Source organism: Aquarana catesbeiana, linkage group LG05 (assembly GCF_042186555.1).
Source record: "Aquarana catesbeiana isolate 2022-GZ linkage group LG05, ASM4218655v1, whole genome shotgun sequence".
Lineage (NCBI taxonomy): Eukaryota > Metazoa > Chordata > Amphibia > Anura > Ranidae > Aquarana > Aquarana catesbeiana.
Genome location: NC_133328.1, coordinates 148093678 through 148112380, shown reverse-complemented (window position 1 = coordinate 148112380; position 18703 = coordinate 148093678). Strand labels below are relative to the sequence as shown.

Here is an 18703-nt window from a genome sequence, read left to right as displayed (position 1 = left end):
AAAAAAATGGGGTCCCCTACAAGACCACACCTGACCCTTTGGTCTGGTATGGATTTTGAGGGGAAACCCCACGCAAACCCCCCCAAAAAAAGCGCGCCCCCCAAATCCATACTAGTCTCTTATCCGAACATGGAGCCCGGCAGGTCAGGAAAGGGGGGGTGAGCACCCCCCCTCTGGACCATATCAGGCCTCATGCCCTAAACATGGGGGGGTGGGTGGTTTTGGGCAGGGGGGCTCTACGCCCCCCACCCTAAAGAAGGCACCTTGTCCCCATGTTGATGGGGACAAGGACCTCTTTCCGACAACCCTGGGCGGTGGTTGTGGGGAGCTGTGGGCAGGGGGCTTATCGAATCTGGAAGCCCCCTTTAACAAGGGGGCCCCCAGATCCCAGCTCCCCCCATGTGAATGAGTATTCTCCGGTCCCACCACCAATCTGTTCTCCCTCCGGTCTTCTCCCTCTGGTGATGTGTTCTTTGTCAAATCTTCTCCCTCTGGTGCTGTCTTCACTTCAGTTGCTGTTTTCTCCACCGCTGCTATCTTCTCTGCCGCTGCTATCCTCTCCGCCGACCCCTTCCTCCTCTGACACTGGTTCCCAACTTTGTGTCTGCCATTTCTTCTATAGCCATGGGGTGTGGCCATCAGGTGATGTCGCATATAGACCCCACCCCTTGTGAAGTCACATGACAATGAAGATGGCAGTGGCGGAGAAGACAGCAACGAAAGAGAAGACAGACCAAAGGGTCTGGTATGGTCTTGGAGGGGGGGACCCCACGTCTTTTTTCTTTTTTTAATTTTGGCATGGGTTTCCCCCCTAAGGATTCATACCAGACTCAAAGGGCCTGGTATGGTCAGATCAAAGTCGGATCCCACTCATTGACATCGCATGGAAACCGAACATGAAGTTGCAGGGCAAAGTCGGATCGAAAGTCATACGACTTTCGTGTCGGATCAGTATGAACAATACCAAAAGATGACAATGAATGACTGATATATGTATGCAAAAGGAGTCCTATTAGTAACAAAAGTGTTTGGTGTTTTGCTTATATATATACCTTTGCTGGCGGTAGGAATGAATAGTCATCTTTTAACCTTTTATTTTTCTTTCTATCTCCCAATAGGTCAGAAAACGCAATGGTCAGAATCTCTTAGCTATGAAAGAGATTAATCTTCACAACCCGGCATTTGGTAAAGACAAAAGGGATCGTGATAGCTGTGCTGAGAACATAGTATCTGAACTAACAATAATCAGAGAACAGGTTCGTGTATCCCTAAGGGGGGGGGAACAGGTTCGTGTATCCCTAAGGGGTGTATCCCTGTCATCATAGAAACATGGGTGTCCCAATACTGCCCACATCTTCTGGGTGATTCACTGGGGTTAATTTACTAAAGGGAAATAGATTGTGCACCTTGCAAGTGCAGTTGCACTAATTTTTTCCCCACAGCTTAGTAAATCAGCTCTGCTGATTAACATCATTCAATCATGTGCAAGAAAAAATGCTGTTTTTAAAAAAATGTATTTACCTTGCACCTGATTGAGTAGTCTTTACAAAGTTAAGCTTTATCACATTTACATTTACTAAGGAAAATGAGTGCAACTGCACTTGCAAAGTCCACAGTCTATTTGCCTTTAGTAAACCCACCCCACTGTCTTCTAATCGTATGAATAAGGGTGACAGCCGTATACCTTGCACTTTTAAATACAAGTCAATCACTGCTCCTATATTTCAGTCCTGATACTTTCCCTTTAAGTTTGTTCTCTGTAATTTACTTTTCTTCCTTGGTCTTGTTGATCTCCACTAGACTAAAGCCGGCCAAAGATGGTTCAAATCCTGGCCTGTTCAGCAGGGAATGGTCAAGATTCGAAGCATGTATAGGCAGGCTAGTTGTACCCAAGTAGATTGATCGATCAGCTTGGGTACAACCAGCCTGTCAGATTTTTCATAGCTGCTCACAATAATCACTGTGTGTTCTCCAGGTAGGGCTGGCACCCTGGCACCCAACAACACAATGGCTGCATGGGATGGATTCCCCCATCAAAACTGACTGTGTTGATGAGGGAATTGAGCGATTTTAGAAAATCGCATCATCTGTGGCTCGCTTTACAGTTTTCTGTCAGTGATGTTGACATAGGAAACAAAGCTCTAGATATACTGTATGTTAAAAATATGTGTGAGTTACCCATATCACTCAGGCTTACCCTACATGTTTCGCCAAACAAAAAAGACATCATCTCGGGTTTGTGTTTGTGTTACCATTGTGTTGCCATTGTCAGAGTGCAGCATGTGCTGTATTTTATTGTCCAGGCAAACAAGTACGTATGCACACATGTGAAAGTCCAGTTTATCTCAGTGGAATGTAATTGATCCATGTTTTATATTACATTATTTGTGTTTGTAAAAAGCATGTAAAGTGTGTGCTAAGATCACAGGAATGGGAGGGAGATCAGAGCACAGCTTACAGGTCCTTAAAATCAGCCACAACAGAGTGCTTTTAAGTATACAGTACATATTTAAAAAAGTGTAATACTGCCTATTTTTACTTTTCTTTAAATGTAATGGGGACAGTTATCAAAACTGAAGCAGACAGAATCTGGAGCAGCTGTGCATGGCAACCAATCAGCTTCTATATTCAGCTTTTTCAGTTAATCTTTGAAAATGAAAGTTCATTGGTTACCCGATTTTGGCTGCTCCAGTTTTGATAAATACCTCACAATGCATCCTAAGTGCAATTATGTTAACTGTTTATTGTTTTATATATGGTTGCTTTCAGTAACTGACAAAGTATTCCCAATTTATATCATTTTACAGCTATGCCACCCAAACATTGTGCGATACTATCGAACCTTTCTAGAAAGTGAGTAAAGTTGTGCTATTTTTTTAGGTATAGCATACATTTGCTAATACTGGCGTTATATTCCCTATAAACCAGTGGTCATCAACCCTGTCCTCAGGGCCCACTAACAGGCCAGGTTTGCAAGACAACTGAAATACATAACAGGTGATATCATTTGCTGCTCAGTGATTGCAGTATTCTAGTCTGCATCTCCCCAAGGTAATACATAAAACCTGGCCTGTTAGTGGGCCCCGAGGACAGGGTTGATGACCACTGCTATAAACTCACTCTTAAAATGGTCTGTTTTTTCACCATTTGAGATGTTTAATATGGTAATATGGCTTTGGATAACATTATGGAACTTGTATATTTTCTCAATTTATCCACACAGGCTATATTTCATTTTGATTTGCCTTCAGCATTTTTCATAATTTTGTTGGTGATTGGCTTGGAACATATTGTAGTCATAGTTATGAAAAACATTGCTATGTAGCAACAATTATCTTTGATAATAAAATTGGAACTATCATGAACTATCATTAATATGGTATACAGGCCATCCTAAAGTATGGTCAATGTGTCACTTTAATCACCTGTAATTTTTGGTTTTGGTATAAATTTGAAGAGGGAACCCCACATAAATATCAAGAAAACAAATGTGCCCCCCTACCAAAAATCCAAAGCATATCCTTACCTAAGCAAGCAGCCTGAGTGCATCCCCTCCTCCGCCCTGGTACAGTTGTTGTGGGGATTTGATTTGTAGGAAGGGAACTTATCTGAATCTGTAGACTCCCTTTAACAATAGGGACCTCCCATATACCTCCCTTCATGTGAATTGATAAGAGGCGAACAGCACCCACCAACCCACCAAAAGATATAATAAAATGACTGCCGACACAATACTCTCCCAATGACTGCTCGCCCATGAACGACAGCTCCAGTGAATTATAAACAAAAGGGAGGTGACATCATTGACCAGAAATGAAAATGACCATATTTGGACAATGATGAGGATTCCCAAAGGATCTGGTATAGAATCTTTTGGAGACCTAATCCTGTTTTTTTTTTTAAACATCTCAGGCCACTGTATTTACATAGCTGGGAATTTCAGTAAATTAATGGGGTCATGTAACGTCACAGGTTGATAAGGACATTGTAAGGACATGGAGGGTGTTAGTCATTAACAACCACTAAAAAAACCCGAAGTCTGGTTCATACCAAACAGGCTAAAAGTCTGGTGTTCAGAAGAATGCCCCAACAAGAAAAGTTCAGCCTGAATTTGTGTTTGGACTGAACCGGGAGCTCATCCCTAGTTCTCTTTTACATCGCTGTTCCATTGTAAAATGTGTCATAACTTAAAAATGAGTGGAAGCAACCTGTCTTCTCTGTCCTTCTCCAATTCCAACTCAGCAAGAGTTCAGATAAGTTGAATATATAACAGATTGTGAACTACAACTCTTTCCTTGAGAGATCTATAACTCCAAATCTCCCAAGCTGTTCAATTCATTTTCTTTGGCACTCTGCATAAATAGAATAGGGAGACATTCAAATTTTTCAGTTGAATTCAGTTTGGTGGTCCATCACCTGAATGGAACTTGTGTAAAGTAATAAAACTCCAAATGTGCTTGCTGTGCCATAGATGACAAGGTGTACATTGTTATGGAGCTCATTGAAGGGGCATCTCTTGGTGAACATTTCAAGTCACTTAAGGAGAAAAAGCAGCAGTTTACAGAAGAACGACTCTGGCACATATTTGTACAGGTAAGCAGAAATTGGTCATGGCTACGATAGTATCTTAAAGTGTTTGTGAAGGTAATTTTTTTCTTAAGAAATAAACATGTTATACTTACCGGCTCTGTGCAGTGGTTTTGCACAGAGCAGCCCCAATCCTCTTCTGGGGTCCTCTGCAGGTGCTCCTGGCTCTTCCTCCCCAAGAGGCTTGCTATGGGGGCACTCATGCAGACTTTCTTCTGAGCCGTGCTCTGTGTGTCCATTGACATACACAGTGAATCTCTCCCCCTGCTCCCTCCCCACTAGCTGTGATTGACAGCAGCAGTCAATGGCTCCTGCTGCTGCCTCTAAGCCAGTAAGGAGAGAGAGAGCAGTGATGCTGCTCTTATGCACAGCGTTGGATCCACATCGGGCTCAGGTAAGTAAAAAGGGGGTGGAGCTGCACACGGAAGGTTTTTAACCTTAATGCATAAAAAACCTTCTGCTTTTAGAACCACTTTAAAGCTGAAATCTAAGCAGAGGTAAACTATTAATATTAATTAATATAGTTAAATGCATTCATGGAGAAACCATTATTTTCCCGATAGCAGTCTGTTGTAATTGCCATTCAGAACTGTGAGTAGGAGGGTAATTTTTCTGACCCAGTTAAGCTTTGCTGCATGCATACGTGCCAACCAGAAACATCCAGACAGACACACAGATAAGGCAAATGGCCTGCTTCTTTATTGTCATTGGCCAATTACAGGCTGGGGGCAGGGAGCTGACCTTTCCTGTTACAGTTCAACTGCTTTAGAAAAAGTAAGATCGACAACTGGCAGATCACTCTAGATCAGTGGCTCTCAACCTCAGTCTTCAAGTACCACCAACAGGTCATGTTTTGGGAATCTCTCTTAGATAAAATAGCTGTCCAAAATATCAAGCCATTGACTCTGATTTAAAGCACCTGTGCAAGATAAAGGAAAATCCGAAAACATGGCCTGTTGGCGGTACTTGAGGACTGAGGTTAACCACTTGCCGACCGCCGCACGACTATATACGTCGGCAGAATGGCACGGGCAGGCAAAAGGACTTACATGTACGTCCTTGCCTGCCCGCGGGTGGGGGGTCCGATCGGACCCCCCCCCGGTGCCTGCGGCGGTCGGCAAATGTCCCCCGGCGATCGGAGGTGAGGGGGAGGCCATCCATTCGTGGCCCCCCCCTCGCGATCGCTCCCAGCCAATGGGATCATTTCCCTGCCTCTGTATTGTACACAGAGGCAGAGGAAATGATGTCATCTCTCCTCGGCTCGGTATTTTCCGTTCCGGGCCGAGGAGAGAAGACTGAAATGTGAGTGCACAACACACACACACACAGTAGAACATGCCAGGCACACAAAACACCCCGATCCCCCCCCCGATCGCCCCCCGATCCCCCCCCAATCACCCCCCCCCCCTGTCACAAACTGACACCAGCAGGTTTTTTTTTTTTTTTTTTTTTTCTGATTACTGTATTGGTGTCAGTTTGTGACAGTTAGTGTCAGGGCAGTGAGTGTTAGGCCCCCTGTAGGTCTAGGGTACCCCCCTAACCCCCCCTAATAAAGTTTTAACCCCTTGATCACCCCCCGTCACCAGTGTCGCTAAGCGATCATTTTTCTGATCGCTGTATTAGTGTCGCTGGTGATGCTAGTTAGTGAGGTAAATATTTAGGTTCGCCGTCAGCGTTTTATAGCGACAGGGACCCCCATATACTACCTAATAAATGTTTTAACCCCTTGATTGCCCCCTAGTTAACCCTTTCACCACTGATCACTGTATAACCGTTACGGGTGACGCTGGTTAGTTTGTTTATTTTTTATAGTGTCAGGGCACCCGCCGTTTATTACCGAATAAAGATTTAGCCCCCTGATCGCCCGGCGGTGATATGCGTCGCCCCAGGCAGCGTCAGATTAGCGCCAGTACTGCTAACACCCACGCACGCAGCATACGCCTCCCTTAGTGGTATAGTATCTGTACGGATCAATATCTGATCCGATCAGATCTATACTAGCGTCCCCAGCAGTTTAGGGTTCCCAAAAACACAGTGTTAGCGGGATCAGCCCAGATACCTGCTAGCACCTGCGTTTTGCCCCTCCGCCCGGCTCGGCCCAGCCCACCCAAGTGCAGTATCGATCGATCACGGTCACTTACAAAACACTAAACGCATAACTGCAGCGTTCGCAGAGTCAGGCCTGATCCCTGCGATCGCTAACAGTTTTTTTGGTAGCGTTTTGGTGAAATGGCAAGCACCAGCCCCAGGCAGCGTCAGGTTAGTGCCAGTAGCGCTAACACCCACGCACCGTACACCTCCCTTAGTGGTATAGTATCTGAACGCATCAATATCTGATCCGATCAGATCTATACTAGCGTCCCCAGCAGTTTAGGATTCCCAAAAACGCAGTGTTAGCGGGATCAGCCCAGATACCTGCTAGCACCTGCGTTTTGCCCCTCCGCCTGGCCCAGCCCAGCCCACCCAAGTGCAGTATCGATCGATCACTGTCACTTAAAAAAACACTAAACGCATAACTGCAGCGTTCGCAGAGTCAGGCCTGATCCCTGTGATCGCTAACAGTTTTTTTGGTAGCGTTTTGGTGAACTGGCAAGCACCAGCCCCAGGCAGCGTCAGGTTAGTGCCAGTAGCGCTAACACCCACGCACGCACCGTACACCTCCCTTAGTGGTATAGTATCTGAACTGATCAATATCTGATCTGATCAGATCTATACTGGCATCCCCAGCAGTTTAGGGTTCCCAAAAACGCAGTGTTAGTGGGATCAGCCCAGATACCTGCTAGCACCTGCGTTTTGTCCCTCCGCCCAGCCCTGCGATCGTTAACAGTTTTTTTGGTAGCGTTTTGGTGAACTGGCAAGCGCCAGCGGCCTAGTACACCCCGGTCGTAGTCAAACCAGCACTGCAGTAACACTTGGTGACGTGGCGAGTCCCATAAGTGCAGTTCAAGCTGGTGAGGTGGCAAGCACAAATAGTGTCCCGCTGCCACCAAGAAGACAAACACAGGCCCGTCGTGCCCATAGTGCCCTTCCTGCTGCATTCGCCAATCCTAATTGGGAACCCACCACTTCTGCAGCGCCCATACTTCCCCCATTCACATCCCCAACCAAATGCAGTCGGCTGCATGAGAGGCATTTTTATGTCCTCCCGAGTACCCCTACCCAGCGAACCCCCCAAAAAAGATGTCGTGTCTGCAGTAAGCGCGGATATAGGCGTGACACCCGCTATTATTGTCCCTCCTGTCCTGACAATCCTGGTCTTTGCATTGGTGAATGTTTTGAACGCTACCATTCACTAGCTGAGTATTAGCGTAGGGTACAGCATTGCACAGACTAGGACACACTTTCACAGGGTCTCCCAAGATGCCATCGCATTTTGAGAGACCCGAACCTGGAACCGGTTACAGTTACAAAAGGTACAGTTACAAAAAAAGTGTAAAAAAAAAAAACACAAACAAAAATATAAAATAAAAAATAATAGTTGTCGTTTTATTGTTCTCTCTCTATTCTCTCTCTCTCTATTCTCTCTATTGTTCTGCTCTTTTTTACTGTATTCTATTCTGCAATGTTTTATTGTTATTATGTTTTATCATGTTTGCTTTTCAGGTATGCAGTTTTTTATACTTTACCGTTTACTGTGCTTTATTGTTAGCCATATTTTTGTCTTCAGGTACAGCATTCACGACTTTGAGTGGTTATACCAGAATGATGCTTGCAGGTTTAGGTATCATCTTGGTATCATTCTTTTCAGCCAGCGGTCGGCTTTCATGTAAAAGCAATCCTAGCGGCTAATTAGCCTCTAGACTGCTTTTACAAGCAGAGAGAATGCCCCCCCCCCCCCCCCATCGTCTTCCGTGTTTTTCTCTGGCTCTCCTGTCTCAACAGGGAACCTGAGAATGCAGCCGGTGATTCAGCCAGCTGACCATAGAGCTGATCAGAGACGAGAGTGGCTCCAAACATCTCTATGGCCTAAGAAACCGGAAGCTACGAGCATTTTATGACTTAGATTTCGCCGGATGTAAATAGCGCCATTGGGAAATTGGGGAAGCATTTTATCACACCGATCTTGGTGTGGTCAGATGCTTTGAGGGCAGAGGAGAAATCTAGGGTCTAATAGACCCCAATTTTTTCAAAAAAGAGTACCTGTCACTACCTATTGCTATCATAGGGGATATTTACATTCCCTGAGATAACAGTAAAAATGATTAAAAAAAAAAAAAATGAAAGGAACAGTTTTAAAATAAGATAAAAAAGCAAAAAAATAATAAAAAAAAAAAAAAAAAAAAAAAAAAAAGCACCCCTGTCCCCCCTGCTCTCGCGCTAAGGCGAACGCAAGCGTCGGTCTGGCGTCAAATGTAAACAGCAATTGCACCATGCATGTGAGGTATCACCGCGACGGTCAGATCGAGGGCAGTAATTTTAGCAGTAGACCTCCTCTGTAAATCTAAAGTGGTAACCTGTAAAGGCTTTTAAAGGCTTTTAAAAATGTATTTATTTTGTTGCCACTGCACGTTTGTGCGCAATTGTAAAGCATGTCATGTTTGGTATCCATGTACTCGGCCTAAGATCATCTTTTTTATTTCATCAAACATTTGGGCAATATAGTGTGTTTTAGTGCATTAAAATGTAAAAAAGTGTGTTTTTTCCCCAAAAAATGCGTTTGAAAAATCGCTGCGCAAATACTGTGTGAAAAAAAAAAATTAAACACCCACCATTTTAATCTGTAGGGCATTTGCTTTAAAAAAATATATAATGTGTGGGGGTTCAAAGTAATTTTCTTGCAAAAAAAAATAATTTTTTCATGTAATCAAAAAGTGTCAGAAAGGGCTTTGTCTTCAAGTGGTTAGAAGAGTGGGTGATGTGTGACATAAGCTTCTAAATGTTGTGCATAAAATGCCAGGACAGTTCAAACCCCCCCCCAAATGACCCCATTTTGGAAAGTAGACACCCCAAGCTATTTGCTGAGAGGCATGTCGAGTCCATGGAATATTTTATATTGTGACACAAGTTGCGGGAAAGAGACAAATTTTTTTTTTTTTTTTTTTTTTTTGCACAAAGTTGTCACTAAATGATATATTGCTCAAACATGCCATGGGAATATGTGAAATTACACCCCAAAATACATTCTGTTGCTTCTCCTGAGTACGGGGATACCACATGTGTGAGACTTTTTGGGAGCCTAGCCGCGTATGGGACCCCGAAAACCAAGCACCGCCTTCAGGCTTTCTAAGGGCGTAAATTTTTGATTTCACTCTTCACTGCCTATCACAGTCTCGGAGGCCATGGAATGCCCAGGTGGCACAAACCCCCCCCAAATGACCCCATTTTGGAAAGTAGACACCCCAAGCTATTTGATGAGAGGTATAGTGAGTATTTTGCAGACCTCACTTTTTGTCACAAAGTTTTGAAAATTAAAAAAAGAAAAAAAAAATTTTTTTTTTTGTCTTTCTTCATTTTCAAAAACAAATGAGAGCTGCAAAATACTCACCATGCCTCTCAGCAAATAGCTTGGGGTGTCTACTTTCCAAAATGGGGTCATTTGGGGGGGGTTTGTGCCACCTGGGCATTCCATGACCTCCGAAACTGTGATAGGCAGTGAAGAGTGAAATCAAAAATGTACACCCTTAGAAATCCTGAAGGCGGTGATTGGTTTTCGGGGTCCCGTACGCGGCTAGGCTCCTAAAAAGTCCCACACATGTGGTATCCCCATACTCAGGAGAAGCAGCAGAATGTATTTTGGGGTGCAATTCCACATATGCCCATGACCTGTGTGAGCAATATATCATTTAGTGACAACTTTGTGCAAAAAAAAAAAAAAAAAAAAAAAAAAAATTGTCACATTCCCGCAACTTGTGTCAAAATATAAAATATTCCATGGACTCAACATGCCTCTCAGCAAATAGCTTGGGGTGTCTACTTTCCAAAATGGGGTCATTTGGGGGGGGTTTGTGCCATCTGGGCATTTTATGGCCTTCAAAACTGTGATAGGTAGTGAGGAGTAAAATCAAAAATGTACGCCCTTAGAAATCCTGAAGGCAGTGATTGGTTTTCGGGGCCCCGTATGCGGCTAGGCTCCCAAAAAGTCCCACACATGTGGTATCCCCATACTCAGGAGAAGCAGCTAAATGTATTTTGGGGTGCAATTCCACATATGCCCATGGCCTGTGTGAGCAATATATCATTTAGTGACAACTTTTTGTAATTTTTTTTTTTTTTTTGTCATTATTCAATCACTTGGGACAAAAAAAATGAATATTCAATGGGCTCAACATGCCTCTCAGCAATTTCCTTGGGGTGTCTACTTTCCAAAATGGGGTCATTTGTGGGGGTTTTGTACTGCCCTGCCATTTTAGCACCTCAAGAAACGACATAGGCAGTCATAAATTAAAGGCTGTGTAAATTCCAGAAAATGTACCCTAGATTGTAGGCGCTATAACTTTTGCGCAAACCAATAAATATACACTTATTGACATTTTTTTTACCAAAGACATGTGGCCAAATACATTTTGGCCTAAATGTATGACTAAAATTGAGTTTATTGGATTTTTTTTAGAACAAAAAGTAGAAAATATCATTTTTTTTCAAAATTTTCGGTCTTTTTCCGTGTATAGCGCAAAAAATAAAAACGGCAGAGGTGATCAAATACCATCAAAAGAAAGCTCTATTTGTGGGAAGAAAAGGACGCAAATTTCGTTTGGTTACAGCATTGCATGACCGCGCAATTAGCAGTTAAAGCGACGCAGTGCCAATTTGTAAAAAGTGCTCTGGTCAGGAAGGGGGTAAATCCTTCCGGGGCTGAAGTGGTTAAGAACCACTGACATAGATCACTGACTAGACAGTACATCCTTTGCCATATAAGCCAACCCTCATATTTGTGTTTTAGCTAGGTTTTCAGCTATTTGCCTGAAATGCAGCTTGGTCTTCTCCATCTCAGTAAGTTCTCTTATACGCAGCACTTAGAGCCTGTGGAGGCAACACTTCATATTTTGTTTTAATAGGTGAAGTAGCAGGGCCCACATTTTCCACAATTTCATTGCTGCACAATGCATTGTGGGAGCAGATAGGTTGTAACCCAGTTGTGGTTTTTCATCGATCCTCCACCTGTCTCTACAGACCCTGTTATATGCAGATGGATGTTCCTACTCCATTCTCAGCCATCTGCGGACTTAAGCTGCACAGTGTTAATTATGTGTCTTCTGCTAAAAGCAAACCTGCCTCCGGCTTAATATTTCTTTAAATGTCTAAGGTCCCTTAAACTAAATCACAATTAAAATGATTTCACTTTGAAAGGAAAGGGAGAGAGGGAGAAAGGGGAAGGAGGGGGGGAGAAGGGAAAGGAGGGGGGGGAGAAGGGGAAGGAGGGTTTTCCCTTTTTTGGAGGGGAATAGATTAGGAATAATTATTAAAGGAAATTTTAAATATCTTTTTGTGGTATGTCTGCTCTAGGAATGTTATATGTGTTATATGTTTTATGTAGTTGGTGATGTAGAAATGGTTTATGTGTCTGTAGATGTTTTGTAATGTTATTTATTTCAATGAAAATTAATAAAAAGATTTAAAACACATAAATGTCTAAGGTCATTAAGTTGGTATGCAATAGACAAGGCTATTATTGGGATTTTATTTTAATGCATTTTTATACTGCTGGTTTGTAACCAAATGTTACCTTTTCAATAAAAAGAAGCTTACAAAAAAAATATTTCTTTAAAGTGGTTGTAAACCCTTACATATGCCCAGTGACGTGATAGTGAACAGCCTCAGACGGTACACAGAGATTGAACATATCCTCCTACATAGATTTTACTTGTTTATCTGCAGTCTCCTCTTTTCTACACCCTTTGAAAGGTGCAAATCATGTTAAAACTTTCAGCATCAGTCATCAGCACAAAGCAGGGGACAGAGAGACTGCACACTGTAACAGTGTGTGAGAGCTGATTGGAGGAAAGGCACACCCCCCCTCCACACAGCTAAAGACGGTGTTGTGAATAGACATCCTCCGTTCTGAGCTCTTTCCCCTCCTCCTGACACAAAGTTATCTCAGAAGTTACTCATGCTGATAACAGAGGAAGGAAGCACCAGAGAGAAACTACACTTAGAACTTTGGAGAGAGATAGGTAAACACTACAGATATATGTGCCTTGCTCAAATTCCATGACTGGGGTTTACAACCAGTTTAAGTAACACCAGTGCTGAAATACAAGGTACGATGTGGTTTCTGCAAATAGCTGTTTTCATGTTCAAATAAAACATTTTTGTGCTTTTTCAAAAAATTGTGTAGCGCCAAACAATTACATATGACAATCAGTGATAAAAAGTGAAAAGAATAAAGTTCAAAAAAATATGAAGTCCCAAAAAAAATATTTTATAAAGTCCTTTCAGAAGAACTATGAAAGCTCATGCATAGACTCCTCATAGAAGGATGAAAGTCGTGAAAGCAAATCCAGTGTATTAGTGTACAATAACATTTACTGGTATATCTTGAGGTGAAGAAAAGTGATCCAATAAAGTGCTCCGAGATCAGCCACCACATCCCAGTGAAATTAACACTCACTAGAAAGCATGGCTACAGTTATAGCAGCAAACACACATTCAGTAAGTATCGGTCATCCAGTAAGATGGGCTGTCCAGTGACACTCCTTAACAGGATAAGGCTAAGATAAATAAAGCTTGTCAGGAGCCAGATAAAATCCTCAGAGTGTAGTAGCTTTATGTTTTACATAGACATTCATTTTTATACTTTTTTGTATTTATGAGTGGCGGATCAATACTGCTCTCCGGTCGGCATGTTAATATTGCTGTAATAATATTTTTTGGTTCCTTTTCCAGTTATTTATTTACCTCTTTCCAGCAGGAACTAGATTGTTTGATATGACAGGAGACACCGCTATCCTAATCATCTGGGATGGTGTCTGTCCTATATTGATCCAGACACGTCCCTGTCTCCATTAAAATGGCGTCCGGACCATTTCCTGCTCCATAGATCTATGATTTTATGACGGTATAACTACTTCCGGCTCTGAATCACAGGCAAAATGGCTGACGGAACACTTCCGGTTCTCATTTTATCTTAAAGCGGGGTTCCACCCAAATTTTGAACAATATCTGTATGTATTCTCTTCCTTGCCTAGATGCTGACATGCCGTTTAAAAAAATTTTAATCGCCGTAATTACTTTTTATTTTTCTATTCTTCTTTGCACTTCCTGGTTCTCCTCCCGTGGGAGTAGGAGTGTTTCTAGCCTCTCCCAGACTCCTGGGAGCTAGTCTCAGGCTTCCCAGGATGCCACTGAGCATGTGCGGGAATGAGCGGTGAATGCTGGGAGCACAGCATTCACCACATCCAGGAAATAAATGCTTGTGGGCTTCAAATGCCCACAATGAAGATGGAAACCGCCTGCAGTGAATAATATAAGTTATTCTTTCCGATGAAATCTGACACAGGCGCACATATTACACACAATATGTGAGTATGTAATGCTGAGAAGAAAAGTTTGTGAATGAACTCAAAAAAAAAAAAAAAACGATAGATAGGTGGACCCCCGCTTTAATTGAGCACTGCGAGTGGAGCAGATTTGTGAAGCTACATAAACATGGTTAAGATCTGACACTAGGGGACCCCTTGATAACATCCTATTGGATAAAACGCATTGTGGGGGGAGATTCTAGTGCAGACGTCACGCCGCTGTCCGATTCAGGGTTGGCAGCGGCACTGAATGCAAGGATTGTTTCTTACATTCTGGCTCTTAATGTGGATGCAACTGAAATAAAGCTACTACAGTATGACGATTTTATCTGGCTCTTGGCAAGCTTTATCTATCTTAGCATTATCCTGTTGAGGAGAGTCACTGGACAGCCCATCTTACTGGATGACCGACACTTACTGAATATGTGTTTGCTGCTGTAACAGCACCCTTCCTTTCTGGTGACTAATCATTTCACTGGGGTGCTTTGGCTGATCTCGGAGCACTTCATTGGATCACTTTTCTTCACCTCAAGATATACCAGTTGATGTTATTGTACACTAATACACTGGATTTGCTTTTACATCTTTCATCATTCTATGAGGATTCTTTGCATGAGCTTTCATGGTTCTGCTGAAAGGACTTTATTCTTTTCACTTTTTGTTTGGCGCTGCACAATTTTTTTGAATACTGTTTTTAAGTTAGGTATATTACTTATCTGTGCCAGCGACCATGTCATAACAGCGCAGGGATACATATTTTACATTTTTTGTTCTTAGACCTAAGCTGTACAGCGAACCTTGACTTCTGGTCATGTCAAGATTAAGCCCAGCCCCATCCTAAACTAAGCCTCAAACCATCATTCAACTGGTAAATGCCAGGAGTGCTAAAACCAAATAAAAGTTCTGGCATTTGACAGTTGTATGACAGTAGGTAGGGTTAAATGTCTGAGATTGGGGCTTATTTCTCAACAAAGTTAGATTTTTAGGCCGTATGTACAATTTGAATCTAGCAACCAAGAGGGTCTGCATTACTGTTCTTAGAAATTATACAAATCTTCCACACTTCTGATCATTGTAGAGTGGTGTACAATCATCTCAGCATACATCAAGAGAAAGATACAAAACAGAAGATATAAACAATTAACTGTACAGGGTTCAGCAATGTGATTCCTGGTGTTGTAGAGACAAACCCCTGGGAGGGGGGCGGGAGCATGAACTTACTAGATACCACACATCGGTAGCCTGTCACCTGTCCTTTGGCCGTCTGGCTCAGCTTTCAAGCCCAGCAACCAGAGAGCACAAGTACATCGTCTGCGGAGGGAGAGGGGCAAGCTATGCCCTATAATGTATCAGACTGTTATCCAGTAGGTGGGCTAGGTCTTGTATAAGTCATGCATGTCCTAAGTGTCAGCAAAAGAGAAGAAGAAGAACAAAGGAGGAAGAAATGGAAAAAAAAAAACAAAGAGGGGGGGGTGTTTAAAGGGGATTTAGAGGGCTTTGAAATGGATATGGAGGAGCATGCCCCGAGAAGGTATAGTGAGATACCACCTGTTAGGCATAGTGCCCCAGAGACTGTTAGGGTATCAAATGCTTCTTATTATAGTTTACCATGACTAACAAGGGTGCCCATTTACTGCAGCCCTAACAGACAAAGAATCAAAATGATTTGGGAAATACAGAACAGCTGTGACCTTCTAGAGTATATCCCGAAAGTAGGGAAAGCCCTCTAATTCCTGAGGAAAGACTAGTAGCTAAGTGTCATTTGAAAATGTGTCCAGCATGCTTAAGTTTTCGTATACTTTTGTTCCAGATGGAGGTGAAGAAGGATTGAACTGGGGAGAATTCTACTGGTAGTAGGGAGACCTCCACCACTGTTGTATGCACTCCTTGCCAAAACCGCAAAATCTCCAGGCAGGACTGCCAAATGTGAATCAGTGAGCCTTCTTTCTGCTCACGATGCCAATAGTGATTCAAAATTGTGGGAGATATTTTATGCATAGGTGTCCTGTACCAACGTGACCTAAGTTTGTATCCATTTTCTTGGATCAAAACATTTAATGGTCCTTTATGCACCTAAGCATTAATGTTTAGTTGTTCATCATCTGATAACTCCCACCCAAGATCATTCTCTTAGAAAGGCATGCTGTCCCCGACTTTGCCTTGTGGTGTCGAACTGAAATTGTTAGATGGAAAATATGATGTCATTAAGGCTGTATTCATCTGAAAACCTAAGCTTCGTTTTCGATATCTACTTGAAGTAGTGGATGTGTATGGATCATTTTTGTAGAATAAGGATATCGTTCAGTGTTACTTTATTAATTACACTTCCATAGACTGTAGCAATGGGGTTTTTCTATTTTTCATGAGCAAATAAACATATCACAAACTTTTAAGGGAATATCATTCTAAATATAACTTTCTTCTTCATTGCAGTTATGTTTAGCACTGCGATATTTACACAAAGAAAAATGGATTGTACACAGAGATTTATCACCAAACAACATCATGCTGGGGGAAAGAGATAAAGTAACTGTCAGTAAGTATCCATGCAGCCAAATATAAATATATTGTATTTTGTTTATTGTCCAGCCCATTAACAGCATATCAGCTGTCTACATGGATGGAATTTATTATATCTGGGTGCATTGTTCTATACCGGTTCTATACAGTTAAAAACATGCAAACAGAAATTGCAGCAGGGGAACACCTAGGTTCACAAGTCATGCAAAATGAAATCAATGTAATTATCTCACTTCCTTATCTCACTTACTAGTTATAGCTCTTAATATTATTAAACTAAAAATGCAGCAAACACAATATTCAGATTTGTTTTCTCATCACAACGATTCTTTGAAGAAAAAAACTATTTTGTAAATTAAAGTGGACCTATATACTTTTAACGCATGCTATGTAATTTTTAAAGCCGGGTACACATGGGCCTGAATGCTGGGAGACACCTGCCGGTTCAAAAAAAACGCCAGGTATGTCGGCTGACTTATGTTGGACATGCATACTAGAAAACCAGCAGCCAGCCGACTCCTGATTAGCTCTCTCAGCCAATGGCAGAGAACACTGATTGGAGTGTTTTGGCTCGGGGCTGTCCCCCTGTCAGTACACAACAGCTCAGCGGGGGAGATAGTTGAACTAACCTTGCATGGTTAGTACAGCGGTTTCCGACCAGAGCTGACAGTTTTTTTTGTTCAAAAACGAATAGTGTGTACTCTGCTTAAGTGTAACCCTTGCAGATATTTTTTACTTGTCACAGAGTTTACAGGACTTCCCCTGACTATGCCCTTATCTGATTTTCTCTCCAGAAGGGGAATGTAATCTATGTTCAGGCATTATCCACCATCAGCATCTACTTCTTTGACTTATCCTGGCCATAGACAGTTGGAATCTCGGCCGGTTCCTGCTAAACCATGTATGGGCAGGCTGAATATACCAAGTTGATCGATCAACATAGGTACAATCAGCCTGACAGATTTTACTTGCGATTATCGCTAGCGGCTGGTATAATCTTCAGACAATGGCTTGACAGAAGGGATTCCCCTGTCAGCACTGTCTGTGTTAATGGGGGAATCGAGCAAATTACTTTCCTGCAAATCGTGGTTGCAGGAAATAAATTTTCACCGCGTATGGCCTGCCTTAGATTCATAAAATGTCAGATACAAATCTGCCCTTCGCTGTATCCTCTGATTCAGGGTTACAGGGTGGGGGACTGATAAAATACTTCCTCCTACTTGCACTAAACTGATGACATTATTCGCATATGAAAAGTCATTTGACTGGAGCTCAAGGACTGCTCTTTAATGATAAAAGATGGTACTAGTCTGGCACTGCATTATGTGACCTGTAAATACTGCAATTATTCATGCAGACTTGTAAAGTTACTGAAAGGTCCAATACTAAAATCTGCTGCACTTACTCCCCTCCAACGATGCAACATCCTCGATTTCCTGTGCCACTTTCCCGGTCTTCTTTTGGGTTAGGAGTCTTCAGCCATATTTATTCTCCTTCTGTGATGATGTTAATCCAGCTCATGCTCATGGAAGTTAATTCATACTGGCACCCATGGCATGCTCAGATTGTACACTAAGCTCTGCATGTTCAGGTCAATGTCCAATCTAAAAAAAAGCTCCCTAGCAGGCAAGTAAAAAGCACTTCAAAAATTAACCCACAGGAGTATTAGCTCCATGTGTTAAAGCAGCGCTTGCAAAATGCAAATCAAATGAATGAAGTATAATGTAATTCACTGTAGTGCAACTATAAAAAAAAGTAGATTCAAATAGTGAAAAATAATAAGTCCTCAGTCCCAAATAGGTGTGATGTTCGACATGACAAGTCAACATGACATGTGTTAATGTGCCATAATGATTTCTTCAGCTACAATATCCACTTTAGTGCCACCAATTCACCATGTGTGTGATATAAGTCCCCACTCACCAAATGGAGTGGACCCACTTGTTGTATAACAAAAGGAGTTAAGATCGCTTAATGGTCACCCATAGACCAGGAGTATCCTCCGGCCGCTCTCCAGTATCCTTTCCTCGTACCGGTGTCACTAGTGACTCCGATAGCAAGATTGTTGGTGGAGGAGAAAGAAAGAGAAGGACGGACTTCTCATAGGGTAAAATTGCTTCAGATTTATTGTAAACATT

The 18703-nt window shown here is 42.4% G+C and overlaps 1 protein-coding gene across 3 annotated transcripts in view; it reads left to right on the top strand.

The window, feature by feature from the left end:
* NEK10 (NIMA related kinase 10) overlaps positions 1-18703 on the top strand; it is a 515946-nt gene that overhangs the window by 178117 nt on the left and 319126 nt on the right. For all 3 annotated transcript variants that reach the window (XR_012244412.1, XR_012244413.1, XM_073630267.1), the window contains exons 19-22: positions 1119-1256; positions 2808-2853; positions 4472-4593; positions 16479-16581. Coding sequence is in view for 1 of the 3 variants with exons in the window: in XM_073630267.1 (XP_073486368.1) it covers positions 1119-1256; positions 2808-2853; positions 4472-4593; positions 16479-16581 (409 nt within the window). In the remaining 2 variants the exon portion in view is untranslated. The remainder of the gene's footprint in view (positions 1-1118; positions 1257-2807; positions 2854-4471; positions 4594-16478; positions 16582-18703) is intronic.